General features: G+C 43.3%; 1 protein-coding gene across 2 annotated transcripts in view; it reads right to left on the bottom strand.

The window, feature by feature from the left end:
• The window catches only part of LOC119648013, a 416281-nt gene extending 402437 nt beyond the window's left edge, over positions 1-13844 (bottom strand). The window contains exon 1 of one of the 2 annotated variants that reach the window (XM_038049415.1): positions 13548-13844. In XM_038049415.1, coding sequence (XP_037905343.1) covers positions 13548-13697 — 150 coding nt within the window. In that variant the 5' untranslated portion in view covers positions 13698-13844. The remainder of the gene's footprint in view (positions 1-13547) is intronic. The other variant, XM_038049416.1, reaches the window with a different exon arrangement.
• Between the last annotated feature and the right edge of the window lie 1838 nt (positions 13845-15682).

Below are 15682 nucleotides of genomic sequence, written 5' to 3'. Positions count from 1 at the left end.
AATTTAGCGGAACCGGCTGATCGAGAGACCGATGATGGGCAGAGGAGATCATTTTTGGTTGAAATTTCGGCCGTGGACAAAGTGAGTGACAGTTTTGTTCTTTGTGTAACCAAGGAGGAAGGATTTTGGACCGCCGTGGATCGAAGTCGGTGATTTTGTTGTGGTATTTTTTTAGATAACTTCACGTTATCATTTTTAAATTTCTGAGAATTTTCCAAGTTAGCAACCGAGCGTGATGAAAGGGAAAGAATCGAAATTTTTGTCTTTGTTGAGTAGAAAATTTAAATCGCACCAAGAAAAGGCCATTAACAGTGTTGAGTTTCTTTCCGCCGTCGGTTTCGCTTGAGATTGCGAGCGAAATTGCTCATAGTTTGGGAATAGCTTTGACGTTCGGCGTAAAGGAGACGCTATGCTAGTTTCGACTGAAAGTATTTTTGTTGATTTCCTTTCGACTTTTGTGAATTGATGTACAATTCTGATAGCAAAGGAGTGCCAAGGCATAGAATGAATGGCTCCTGAACCTCAGGGACAATTCCAGATACAAATTTCGGTCCAACCTCCCAAATACTCTGTGAGACCTCTGAAAAGAGACCTAGGCCATATATTCCGGTCGCTTTTCGCAAGAAAATATTCGGACTACAAATTAGCTGGTTGTTAGCCGATATTTCTGGCTCCCAATGAATAAGGATGTTATTTCCAGGGCCAGGAAGAAATAGGGTCATTTTCTCGCCTACATACAGTCCATCGTGAAGAGTTTGCCTCCAACTCCGCCGAGCTAGTTACGAGGAGAAATTGAGACTCCCCAGCCATCCCATGTTCGCTACCAAGCAACCCTTTCCACCACTGGGCTTTTGCGCTGGCTCCACGGCACCGTGGAAAAATTGAAATCACCCCCGCCATCCCGTCAATCTTCGACGAAGGTTAACATCCCCAAGGATCTGGACGTCTCCCCATACCCCTTGGTTCACGTGAATGCTCCTGGAAGTCCTTGCAACTACCATATGAGGGCCCATATGAAGTGTGCAGGCCCATCAACATCTTATTGTCCAGGTTAGTCTTTTGTTCCCGGGACAGACGTCTCGGAGCGTGGGCTTCGATTTCGACCCCTAAAATTTGCGTACTAGAAGTCGGATTTTGTCGATGACACCCAGGCACTAATTCTTTCCTTTGACCAGTGATAGATGATTAGATTAGGAGGAAGAATTTTACTGCCGCTGACGTTAGTAACAATCAATATCTATTTCTTGGCACCTTGTGGAAGTCAAAATTTTCCCCCCACTGATCAGGGTAACACTGTCAGCATCTCAATATACCGTCCCGGTCTAATGCGACTAGCCGCCTCTATTGTCATACAGAGATCATGTGCATATCAACTGTCTGTCTGAAGAGTTTGTGGCAAACGAAATGAAAAACGCAATTGCATTGACTGCTCTTGAACCTAAATTCATTCAAATGAATTCAAATCGATCGAGTTCGATTCTATTTGCAGAAGTCTGTCATCGCATGGATCAATGCTTGGATGCACTCGTACGGCCATTGAGTCGGCATTTCAGTTTCAATTATCGATCAAGGGTATGAGTTCATTCTGACACGTTTCACGTCACTTCCGGAAGTATCTGTACACGGGCTGGTGGATAGATAGCAAAGATGTGGTGACTCAACACTCGGTTCACTGCATTTCCACAAATTTAGACAATTGAAATGGTATTATAATTATGTGGATTTTTACGCTAATGGAGCTAATCTTCTCATTATTAATAGTGAGTCTGTGATGCTGTCATCAGCGATAATTAACGTCAAACTATCTTTTTGCTTCATTAGCATTTCTATTCGTTAGAATCGTGGATGAGGGTGGTGGTCACTGTCTCCTAGGAAGATACAGCAAGATTAAGTCAGCTTGCTTTAAAAAAATGGCATAAATTGGAATAAATATGAAATTTTGGTTTGCTTCCGTTGATTCTTCGTAGTTCTAAGCATGTTCTATTAAAATAATCAGCTCCTAATTCAAGTAGAAAACGCGGTTTCTGCAGGGTTATTTCAAGCTATTCACTCATCTCAAGCACATATCATTTTGCGTCACCAAGCTGCAGCTATGTAATGGTAATACCATCGGTCTATCGGATGAATCACTTACCCTTATTTCGCAGGGTCTTCGTAATCCCGCGATCTTCGTAACCTCGGGGTCTTTGTACTCACTCGCCATGCGATAATTTCTTTGTGTGCTAATTAATAAGCGCTGCCCTAGCATGAAAAAAAGAAAGACCAGCTCTTCCTTCACCTTAGCTACTTTTCTAGGCAACATAATCAACGAGTATCACTTTATGGCTAATTCTTAACAAGCTTAAATGCAAAAAAAAAAAAGAAAATTTTGGAGAAATTCTTGAACAATCTGCTAATTCCTATCAGGATTCATGACTCAAAAATTTAGAATAATTTGCTTGTCGATTTCAATGTGCGAATTAACAACGAAGTTGGGTCCTTTTGGTAAGAGACGCCGGGTTGCATAATTGGTCTAATGGTTATATGATTATCATCCAGCCTTTGGTGGAGTACTGCGCGTCAATCATATCAACGCGCCATCGCTCGTGGTTACCTGTAATGCACTTCAGCTTCTCCCACGACTTCCCGAGATGCTCGTACTCCTTCTTGGCTGTTCTGCGCTAATTGTCCAATCATCGACCATTTCATGGGAGTGGTTCTCACTGCATGTCATAGCCCTAAATGCAATTGTCGCCTCCCTTTAAAGTATGACTTATTCACTACCACTACCGTCTTCCAATCACAGCGCGGATGAATGGAACGTCTCGTTGTTCGTTAGGCCATTTGGCCTAGATCTATGACCTGGTGAAAGGGCAACCATATGTCATCAGTGCAGTCGAGGTGATTGAGCAAAGCCGTCATTGCCTATTGAACTCTCCGATAACAAGAAGAAATAATCTCGGTGGCATGATGTAACCTTGATGGACTCCGCGAGTAGTGGCGAACTTAACATCCAAGCGATGGCAAGCGACCATCAAATGGTGATTCCTTTCCAGGCCAATGTCAGCGCTTTTTTTGTTATGCAGATTCGATAGACAACTCCTAAATCTATTGGTGATCGTGAATTAGTCGATTTGATTGCTCATACAACGTCGATCAGTTGTAACCCAGCTGACCTTATGGCAGGCTCTGTACTGTGCGATCGCCTAGAGCGTGTTTCCCTACCCCATATCCGAGCAACGTGTTGTCAGTTCCCACCTTGGCATTCAGATCACTCATCAACATCACAATGTCACATTTAGGAAGCTCCTCCTGAACTGCGTTTAATTGCTCGTAGAGAGCATCCTTCACTAATATATCGGAAATTGCCTTTTACAAATTTGCAGGTTCTAGGCCACAAGTGTCTATCCCTCTTAGGACAAGTAGGGAAGATTTTGGGCGTGTTCTTAAATCCCCACTTACTGGGCTAAATATATTGACTTTAACAACCGAAGGACCAACTAGGTAAATAAAAAATTGCTGAATTTGATTATTTCATCAGTCCTCTGAGTGCTTTCAAAGTGGGGTGAATTAGAGATAAAACCGACGAAGCCGTCATCTCTTCAGTTGGTCCTCAAAACTAGTTCGCTCCACCATGAAGTAGAAGCAACTTGCATTCCCAAACACTGATCCTATGGTTAGATTAGTCTGAGGAATCACACTGCTGGTTCTCGCAAAAATTTCACAGAAAATTTAAGTTTCAATATTCAGTCTCTTTTTGTGTTAATTTTTTAGCGTTTTTCAATGTCAAATTTGAAAAAAAGTTGTTTTTATACTGTTGCTGACTAATGAATTCTCCGACTACTATTTTCAATCCTTTATTTCGGCCTGTTTCGGTGACTGGATTATAATTTTCGATCGTTTTCCTTTAAAAGCTCCATTGTTTTCGATAAAATTAACATTTTTTCCCTAAGCCACCTGTCGTTGATCTTCACCTAGTTTTATAATTTATTCTCTTGCCTGGTAAGCTGCTGCCTACTACACAAATTCGATAATGAAAATCCTCAGCCAGCGCAAATACTGACAATGGCATCTCATTTCACCTTTACCAAATTCCTTAGATTGCACTCCTGATCTGGTACTCCCCAACCTGTCTGTTTGTTACTATTCCCAACCACCCAATCGCTTTTTTCAACTTCCTTTGTTGTGAGCAAGTATGCCAAGTTCAACTTTCGAAAAGCCAATCCTTTTCTCCCGCTCTTTTTTCTTGACCAATTCTGGTTCATTACTAATTTTCACAAAAAGATAAAAGTTTGAACCTCCTGTTTGCATTAGATTTCACTGCTGAATCGTCTCAATTATCGTATGACATATTATATTTTGTACATAGTTTTCCTCGGTATATAGTTTCTCTCTTTCTTCTTCTTCTTCACCCCAATTAGGTGGAGCTTATTGCATCTTCCGGAATACCTGCGTATTCCATTGGAAACTGCTTCAAAGTTGGACTCGCCCTCGTAACCTTCCTAACTTCCTTTTGCTAAAAGCTAGTCTTCCCCCTTCTCTTTCCTCTACTTACTTGTTATTTTCCTAGTCTGTGAAAAAACTCGTATTAACCCCATACACGAAAAGCGCGACTATTTCTTCTCCGAGAATTAACGTCATAATTCTCCTCTGTCCTTTTGTTCAAAAAGACACTCATATATATATCTACTACTCGTTGACCAGTCACTTTGGCTAAAGTACAACATAACTTTGTGAAACATTGGCCCCTGCTCACCAACTTCGAGTGTAAATGTCCAAAGGAAGTTGTAATGACAAAATTTAATTTTCGATGGTCAAAAGATCATCCTTAGTGGCCGGAGACGACCAGGACGGGAGAGCTAACCGAAAACCCTAAAAAGATGGCGAAATTGGCCGTGAAGCATTGACGCTCCATCGTAGCGCTCCGTCTACATGTACTTGAATGCCTCTGTGTTAGCCAGGCTCGGGAATGTGGGAGGTCCTTTGAGTGCTTTGATCCCTCACGTGTCAATTTTCACAAAAATTCACGTGTTTTTTCCGGATCCTGAAAAATACTCAAACATGGGAATTCGCGGCACCTATCGAAATTAACACGTGCGATCTAAACTTCAAAATAAAATAAACAAAAGGAAAGGCTCGATCGTACCGGGCCACGCGTCCGGTAAAACTCTGGATCCGAGTGTCGCGGCCGCAAAAGGAGAATCTTTGACGGATCACATCCTAGATGGACGTTTCACCTGCCTGTGAGGTTCTCACCCTTCCTTGATACCCTCTGGCGATCATTTTGGAGGATGTCCCTATGTTGTAAGAGTTTTGCGGACAAAGAGTGTAATTCCGGATATTGGTGGCCCTGCTAGCAACACCGTTGCATAAGGTTGGTGGTCACAAGTTCTTCCGTTACGTGATTTCTTCTGCGATCAATGCGGACTTCTTAAATTGTGGCATTTGTGGCTATTCTGGTCCTGGAAGGAGCCGCGTGCGGATTGCCCTGGGCAAACACAAGCAGAAGAACGCACAACCTTTCCTTCCGCACACTCTCGAGTGTGAAAAACTGAACGAATCTGTATTTTTGCTTTTTGCTGAATTCCGAGCGCGGAGCTCTTTCCGTTACCAAATCAGAAAATAGTCAAGACCAACATACCAAGTCGCAGCGCATGCAATCGACTTTAATAGGCCTCCCTCGAAGCATAGGCAATCAAATGAAACGAAATGCTACTCAACGAACTAAGAAATATTGTTCATTTATACAGCCCTCGAGTAAACTCTCGATTGACGATTTTTTTCTCGCTTTGCAGACACACTTCAATGTCTCCAGTGCCAATCCACCAATCCCTTCCAAAGCACTAATCTCAAACCCCGTGTCCTCCAGTAGATGTTGTAGAAAGCTTCGCTATTGAAGCAGTACGTCTCGTCCGTGTTCTCGGTCAATTGATTTAGGGATTGACATTGTGTGGTTCTACAACGGTATCTGATCCTTTTGGCAATAATACAACGGAATATGTGTTCATTATCCTATCTGGATATTCTTCACGGAATTTTCAAATACGCAAAGTTGCCTTACCTGGACCGGTACCACCACGCAATGACATGATAAGTTGGAATCCTTGTAGACAATCACAAGATTCTGCTTTTTTCGTACAACTTCCACACACGCACGCACTTTTCTCAACGACACCACTTCACTGTCCGAGACTCACTTATAGATTGACGACCCCGATCCAGTTCCTCAGCTGGCGATCCCTGGTTCCGCTAGACTCTGCAATAAAGTGCATTCTCACTCGCCTCAGTGCACCTATTTATCTAAGGCTTTCGACTTTATTAATCTCCCGATAATTCCCTCCAAGTTCGTCTCACTTAAAGTTTTCCCATCATTCATTATATTGCTCCTGGAATGTTTTTCTGATGGTTGCTTAGTTCGTTCTTTTCTCCCTTTGTTTGGTGTAGAGCAAGGATCCATTCTACTACTACTTTTATTCCTCATCAATGACCTACAATCCTTTACGCCGATGATCATATGCTCTTTTCCTTTGTAACTTCCCCAATAAAAAGTATGTGTGCTTCACTCCCTCCCTGGAATGCTCTCATACTCCGTTTTTCTGCTCCCTTAGCGGACGCACTTTACCATACCAGCACTCCATTCAAGATCCTTCCATCCAAAATCTCTGCACCATTTAATCAGACACTATTCTAATATCACCAATCGTGCTCGGAGAATGTCTGACTTCATTTTGCGTTCCTCTTCTGACTCTGACTCTGGTCAACCCTCTCGATATGTGCACTCTACTTGAATTCTCTTCTTGGCTTCCGTTGGCATCACTTAGCGTCATTGATCAAATTTTGCCGGAATTAGATTTTTCGTTTAGAGATGGAGGGATCATAACTCCATATCTACTTGATGTCGGATCGGACCAAATGGAGAGAAACTTGTTCTCATGTTTGTCGTCTAATAACCGTTCTTTGGGATTAGTAACAGTAACAGTTTAATAAAATAAAAACCACTTGCGGTTTCATCAGGGTCAAGCAGTGCACTGCAGGATAGACTGACGCGGAATATAGCTACCTGGGACCAACCTATCTTTCTCTGAGAGTGAGCTGTTTCTCTCCTAGGATGATGTGTGGCTTTCCAGGTGTCAAGCCTCTCGCCTACCAAGACAATTAGTGAGTGGTAATAGCCACACCCAGTACGAGGTGACGCTACTATTAGCAAAAGACTACGGATCTAGACTGAGGCGTCGAAAAGTACTTGCCCCAATCCAGGGTGTCACATGAACCGTGCCCATTGAAAAGTTTGCAGTCAGGGCTAATTGACTGTATTCGAACGGAGCCCCACTGATACCTGGACGCCTCAGTGAGGAAGTTTGACCTTACCGTTCTACGAGGGGCTATGGCATGGCGAACCTCCTAACCCACATGCTCGTGGGGATCAAATGAGTAACATTACACCCAAGAAGGGAGAAGTTGGGATGTCAAACAGTAGTATTCGTATTGTGTGAGGGCATCAACCAACAAAGACTACTGTTCAAAAAGCAGGGACAAGCAAAAGTACGTCTGTGATCAATATATTAGTCGTCAGGAACGAGACAGGTTTCAGTGGCGTAGGTGCTAAATGGAACCTGCGTTATCTGGAGGAAGGACTGAAACAAGAAGAGGCCCTTAAGAGGGTCCAGGACAGATAAATGATTTGGCCAACCGGCCAGACAAGTTTGTTTAGGTTGTAAGCGAGAATTTTATGGGCATCTTCATCCCTCAAATTTGCATCTCAACGCCTTCCACGCCGAGAGTTGAACTAATATTGCCATTTGGCTTGCCGGAACGTGGATGGGGCTTTCAGTCCAATTGGACGCCTGGTGCGGTGCAAGCTCTTCCGGCGTAACTGACAGGTCGAACAGAACGTGGATGGTGAAATTCCATGCATGTATTTCGAGGTGGTTTCATGAATTATAAACGACAAAAAATATGTTTAAGGGAGCCTTGCTATAAAGATACAGTTTTAAAATATCCCATATAATAAAAGTAACAGTTGCGTATGCATAAAATTCGCCTCAATAGGTTATGGTGGATGGTCACCTAATCTGTATGGATGAGGATGATACAGTCCGTGAAGTCTGTAAGGACACTATCTATGGTAGAAAAAGAAGACGAGTCAGACCCTAACTCAGATGGGGCGGTGACGTAACCCAGGACGCTAGATAGCTTTTAGGGATATCGAATTGGTAGACGTCTAGACCCGATACTTGTTGTTGCGCTATTGATGATGACTATAAACTGTTTTGCAAGGGTCCCTGTGCCGTTGATCATCCTTATTATAGCTTGAATTTTCACAAAGAAATTTTTGTCATAGTTTTTCCTTCTTCCTTCTGATACCACAGTTGAATAAAAAGTATCATAATATGAAATATAAGCTGCCAACACTGTCCTTTTCTCACCGGAATAGGGCGAAATTTTGGGCCGCACCTTGAATAAACGCAATTCTCATTAATTTCTACCTGCGATAAGGGTGACAAAGCGATTGTGTATAGCGCGGGATGTCAATTAGGAAATGATACATTACGACGTATCTGCAACATGATAAGGGCTTCCCTAGGTTTTCTACTATTTTATCGAAAGTCCAGTCATCAATGGAACTCTAATGACAACTTGTTGCGGATTGCCTTCGTTCTCCGAAAAAATCTATTCTTCAGCAAATTGTTCACCTCATTGTTGAGTCGCCAAAAATAGATTTGTTTCTGTTTCGTAACTTTTGTGTCGCAAATTACAGAGGCCATGCAAATTGGATGAATGGACTGCGCACTAATCGTTGAATAGAACAAGGATTTATTGGATTTAAATGAAAGTAAGACGTTAATTCGATTTGAAATTGTTGATATTTGCAAATATTTGTTTACATCTTAGATAATTTGATTTGTGCTAATTGGGTATCTTTTGCGTTTCGTCCTCGTATATCGATTTGCCCTGTAATCGGAATGCACGTGGTAGCTTATATAATGGACCTTGGTAATGAATAAGGCACCTGCCAGTAATGCTTGTGGAATATTTTGTGCTAAAAGGAGCTACGACCTTACATGCCATACATATCGACGTATAACTATCTAATATTCTGTACTTGTTATGCTTACATTGCCAAGAAGAGATACGACACGCTTGGTAATCTTTCTTTTGCTTTTCGGAAGTAAGAGCATGAGAGAAAGTTCAACGAACAGTTGGTTATTTGCGAAAGTGCTTTTCTGAATCGAATAATTTCATTTCAACTTATTCGGTTGTGTTTATAAAGAAAATTCAAGACTTTCCTTGAATAGAGAGTGGGGTGTTCTGCCAATACGAAAAGAGAGGGTGGAACTTTCTACCAGCTCAACTGGAAAAAGCGGTTCAAGGATAATGTTAGCATAGATATGATATGTGAATGATTTGAATTCTTAGATAGATACATATTCTCCTCATCTACATAAGTAAATTGGAAATGAAATTAGAGAACCTAAAGATAAAAATACTTTCATTGCTAGGACGCGGCCGACATGATTCACATCCTAAAAATAGATATGCATCGGGGCACAATCGCTTATAAGTTTCTGGGGCAGTTTGCTTCAGAGACCAAAGCTGACTTAGTGCTCATCAATTAGCAGTATTGAAACAATGACTCAGCTTTCTGGTACTCTGGCATATTAGGAACCGCTGCCATCTGGATTCGGGACGACGCCGACCGAAGGATTCTTGCCCAAGCCGAGGAGACGGCTTTACCAGGATTCGGTGTTTAGAGGTTTCTTTTTTAGTGTCTATCTGACACCGAATGAGACGATGCCGGACTTTCGACGCAAGCTTGATCCTCTGAAGGATGTTACCTTGGGTGCAGAGGATCCTCATCGGGGGTGTTGAAGTCACCCCTAGGGTACTTAAATGGGGTATGCCTCACCCGGACTCCAGCGGGAAACGAATTCTCGAAATGGCGGTGAGAACAGGACTAGTAGTTTTAAACACCAGATCCACCCCAACGTTCTGACGCCTAGGCTGCGAGGGAATTACTCCATACGTAACCTTCGCGTTGGATTTACTGATGTCGTTGGTGAACGGTTGGTGAGTTCTGGAAAACTTCTCGGCAGGCGACTATCAATACATTGTCTTCGAAGTGCAGTGCGCTCCAGTGCTTTTTCTGTACATGGAACGCCGGGGAACAGGTGGTGCCGCACTGGGGTCCACTCCTGGGGGTGGTGGCACCGCAGCTGATACTGTCGAAAATTCAGTAAAGAACCTGATAACGACCGCCTGCGGAGCTTCCATTCATGCAAGGACACCGAGAGGTGGTAAACATTTTACGTATTTGTGGACGGCAGGAATTGCAGAGCTCCGTGACAAACTCCGCCGCTTAACACAACGTTTAAACGACCAGGCAGGAGGGAGGGAAGCATGTACTATAATGATGGAGTGCAGATCAGCAAAAGGAGACTCCGCAGCGCAATGAACAGGAGCTAAGCCTGTTGTTGGCAGGATCTGATCGACGAGGTGAATGGGGAGCCGGTTACAAACTGGTAACCCGAAGATCCTGTTTCCATAAGGCCGAGTAGATGGACCGCATTGTATGGACACTATTCTTTGTGCATCCCGAGGCCCCGAGGACGGCCAACTTTTCTCTATAAAATGGTTGGGAGAGATAGTCGTCTCCATGAAAAATAAGAAAGCGCCAGGACCCGATGGTATTCAACCAGAGGTAAACAAACTGGTGCACCAGCATCAGCCGAACTTATTGGTCTGCGCAATCAATGTTTGCCTGAAAGAGGGCATTTTCCCTTTTTGTTGGAAGTTGGCGAGGCTTGCACTGACTAGCAAAGGGAAAGGCGACCCTGAGTTGCTGTCTTGCTTGTCAATGCCGGGAATATGCTCGAAAACCTCATCATAATTAGACTCACTGAAGCAATATACACTGCCGGGGTCTTATCTTTACGGCAGTTCGTATTTAGAGGAGGGTGATCCACGGTTGATGCTGTCATACAAGTCATGGATGCCGTTCATCGAGCGGAGGCACATAGTCACCGAGCTCGACAGGTGGCGCTCCTTGTAACGCTTGACGTCAGAAACGCCTTTAACTTCGTAAGATGGAAATACATTCTAGGCTCACTAGATAATACTTTCCATGGACCGAAATATCTCTAATGGATATTAAGGGACAATCTGAGGAACCGCCAGCGAAGACTACACCCACAACGATCACCAGGCAATCTTCTATAAGGTATGTGTCGAGGCACAGGGCAAAGATCCATCATGCCCGAAACCGGGAAAGATGTTAGGCTGGTCTTCAAAAGCTTTGGATGAGTAATACCTTCATAGAGGTGTGATTAGGTCGACCTGATAAAACAGACGCATCGCCAAAGAATGTGACCCGTCCATGCCTAGGATGTATTCATTCCCCAGTAGAAGGCCAAACCATAGGTAGAATGGCTAACTGGCCAGCCTTCGATCAGCCTGCCACAGAGTCAGAAGGGCGGCTCAGAGGGCGAAGCAAGAGGAGATGTTTCAAGAGCTCTACTCAAAAGCAGGCGTAAACTCCGTGGGGGAGTGCTTATAAAATCGCGATGGGACGATTCAGAGGCCGTTCGTCTCCGCAGATTACGTGTTCTACCCTTTTGCTGAAAATCATCCAGGGGTTATTCCGTCAGAACTTGGGCACCAACACATTCCATCCACCACTTAATGAGACTGAAATTCAGCCAGTCAACAGAGATGAGCTGCTGGAATACTGTGGTAGAATAGGAGACAATGAAGTGCCGGGCCTGGACGGAGTACCCTTAAGCTTGCCTCCAGACTGGATATGTTCGCTGAGTTGTTCGAATTGTGCATGTCCGAAGGGATATTTCCAGCGACATGGAAACAGCAGAAGTTGGTACTCCTGCCTAAGTCTGGTAAACCTCCAGGTGAACCATCCTCACACAGAGCGATATGTCTTTTGGACATTATGGGGAAAATGTTAGAGCGGGTAATCTATAACAGATTACTCCCGGTTGTTGAGAATCAAGGCTGCCTTTCAGATCGGCAGTATGGGTTTTGCACAGCTAGATCAACCATTGATGCCATCAAAATGATTACTGGCTTAGCCGAAGATGCAATTCATGGAAAGGGTATTGCTAGCAAATATCGGGCTGACGACATAGCGCAGGTTGTTGTCGCAAAGTATCCCGAAGGTGCTGAGTTATACTCAGGTGAGGCAATTAGTGTTGTTAAATGTTTGCTAGATAGCTCTGGTCTGCCAATCGAAACTTACGCCTATATTAGAATCAGAAACCATGCCATCACTTCCAAGCCAGTCATCAAATACTTGGGAGTGATGATCGACGAGAGACTCAGTTATAGGCAACACGTGCAGTATGTTTACGACAAATCATTCACTGCAAGTATGGCCCAGCAGGGATGATGCCGAACGTGCTACGGTCACGATATATCATATCTCTAGATTACTTATAGACAGAGTGGTGACGTCATTCATGCTCTATGCGATCCAGTTGTGGAGGGGGGCATTGCAGGTGTCAGTTAATGCTAACAAACTGAGTGCGATCTTCAGGAGGACAGTCCTGAGGATATGCTCTGCTTTCAGGACTGTCTCAGATGAGGCAGCATTCGTCATCTCGGAAATGATGCTGATTGACATCTTGGCAGATGAGATGGAGAATATATACAATGCGAAGCCAATCTTTCCCTCATCGCAGACGAAGAACGCTGAGAGGGAGAGGTCTCTAAATAGATGGCAAGAGCGGTGGGAAAATTCGGGAAAGGGTCAGTGGACCCACAGATTAATTATAATCTCGCCCAGTTTCTCTCGGGGCACATAGGATATCGCCAATATCCGCATAGGTTTAAACTGGATACCTCACCAAAATGTTCAAACTGCGATGATATTCCAGAGGATAAAGAACATGTATTCTTCATTGGCCAAGATTTGTGGAAGAAAGGAGGAACCTAGAGGAGATTCTATGGGAAGTGCTGGCAACAGAAAATCTGGTGCCGAAAATGGTAGTACGTCAAGAGGATTGGGATGCAATCAACTCACTGATCGCATCTTTTCAGAACAAACCGCGAAAGCCAGAAGGGAGGAGAAAGTCGCTGCGTATAGAAGAAAGGTGACCAAGCTAGAGTGAGCTGACTCCACCCCCTTCTGGTGGTTTCGCGGGGCAGGGAGAGAGTCGAATATTTTTTCGAATTTACCAGGATTTCCCTTCTTAAAAAGAGAGGTGAAACATCACACTGCATCCATTCCTTCAAGTTGCTTACAGTCTAATTTGTGGTGAATACTCAGCTACGACCTCTATTCAAATGGTGGAAAGCAAGCGCGACTTTTGTCAGATTATGCCCCCCCCCCCCTCCATCACAAATTTTCAACACAGGAAATGGGTTTTCTTAAAACACTAATGGTGCATTCTGTCTTTCTTGAATACCGAGCTTGTTCAAGTTGCATCTGCATTTGTAGCCTTTTACAATTTATTAACACTTAGAGTCAGGCGGCTTGAAAGTTCACTTGAAGCTTGGTCTAAAACGACGCGTGTACTGTGATATCATGTCATGTTATTAACTTTATCACTTCTACTCACCCTCGTGCAAGCTTGTATAATCCATTTCGCCGTCTTGTTCTGCATTAGGTGTTCAATAGATGCATTCCACAACATTGACAGAAAAGCAAGAAATTGGTGCAAAAGCACGCGATACTTTGATTCAATTCCGAACATTGAGTCATAGGGCATCCACCGAATTCCCTTTAAGATTATGACGAACCTTTATCACCATATCACCATTGTGACGTAACATGAAGACGCTTACGCAGCACGGATCTTCTTCTTAGTTTTCCTCGGGATTCCCGTCGAACCGTAAAATCGCGGAATCATTCACGGACCACTGTTATTTGCAAACTGGGCTGGAGAGTGCATTGAAAACGTGCCATCGACGAAGCCCTACAAGAGATAGTCGGCGAAGGCATCATTTAAATCGAACAGTCCGTTATTACATTACGTACGTTACAAGAGTACGCGTTTGGGTACAAGACGTATTATCCATTACCATATCATACTCATGCTGAGCCATTATAATACAATGCAATATTGTGTTATGCCGTACTCTGGAATACGCTAGCCTGGCAGCCAGGTTGCTGCCACTGAACCACGTTCCTCCAAAGTATCGAATTCTTCAAGTAATGGTCTGAATTTCTTATGAGCTGTGCAAGCGTAATCATCTGTGCTCAGGTTGCCTATGAAAGCCTCATCTGATTGCCCATGGATAGAAGATACACCTACAGCAGTAGATACTATGTGGGTTATACACTTGGTAAACGTGCGGTGGACGTTGTGTTTTCTAATTTCTTTCTTTCGTATGAAAACCATTTCGGGGACATGATTTTATCAGCATTACATCACTGGGACTTCTGGGGTTCAGAGAAGGAGGTTCTTTGTAAAGGTAACAAGGGTGAGATGGCTGCGGTGGTTGACCGTCAAACGTTCGATCTGGTGCTTCGAGTTCGAATCCTGGTTGCCTCATAGTGTCATCGAAAATTAAATAGGGAAGGAACCCACAGGAAAGGATGGACTATGTGAATGTCCTATCATACCGAATACCTGGCTTTAAGGAATAAAACAAATCTGTTTCAATAAATAGGGAGACTCGCCATTGCCTCTTAACTGGCTTCTATCGTGGAGCTGAATATATGTGGAGGTAATTTCAGCCGCCATAGGTGCACAAGTCGATTTAATGGAGGACACCTATGGTACCTCTGCTGAATAGCCCGCCAATTGCAACATGTATAACCCACTTCATCTGATAAAAAAAGTCAACCTGCAAACATTCTTTAAGGTAGTACGAAAAACCGGGAAAGAAAAGAATTGCAATAGGAAAATTTCTGCAAATTTGGTCTAGATATTTCTTCTGGAGTAATTTATATTGAATCCTTTTTGGTTCAAAGACGAACTTCAAAATTCAAAGCTCGCATGGTTTCCCTGTTTAACCTTGGGCTTTTGCCTCCAGCAGTTGTTGCAAATTTAAAAATTCAGTTATGCTTAACTAAGGATACATTTAGGAAGCAAGTCAACTAACCGATCGTTGCTCTGAGGAGACATTTACCCCAATTCGTCCAAACACCCATCCTCTCCTATTCGTTACATACTTTGAACACGTAATAAAAATGATCATGTGAAACACAACCGTCTCGCAAATTTGTCACAGTTTTTCGTTAGTTACTCGTCGAGAATATTGATTTCGATCGTTTATTATAAACAATTTGTTGATTTCATGAATTTGGAACGACCCCGTCTTAAATACCAAACGTGCGTACTCGTACTGAGTAACATTGACAAATGCACTCTAGCACGTCCAACGCATGCCAATCAGCACCGTGATAACAATGCAACTTTCTCCATGTGTATTTCAGAAAGATTGTTGTTAAAAATAAATGGCAAATAGTTGACGAGGCTCCAAAGCTGCACAAAATCTTACAACGCCTGAAAATATTATTAGAAAACTTCAAACAATTTGCCCTTCGTTGGCACTAAGTAATGTGGTCAGCGAATGGAGAAAATTTGCGTCTTTGTGTGTGGGAATAAGTATATGCACATTGGAAGCTTTTAAAAGTTTTCCTTAATTAGCAATTGGCATAAAAGCAAGAGCGCACAGTTGGCAAGAACACAAAGTCGTCGGCTAACTCCCCAAAACGGGAAGTAGGCCCAGATTGAGCGAATGCAAG

Source organism: Hermetia illucens, chromosome 2 (genome assembly GCF_905115235.1).
Source record: "Hermetia illucens chromosome 2, iHerIll2.2.curated.20191125, whole genome shotgun sequence".
NCBI lineage: Eukaryota > Metazoa > Arthropoda > Insecta > Diptera > Stratiomyidae > Hermetia > Hermetia illucens.
Note: the sequence above shows the minus strand (reverse complement) of the source record. Positions and strands in the feature narration are given on the sequence as shown.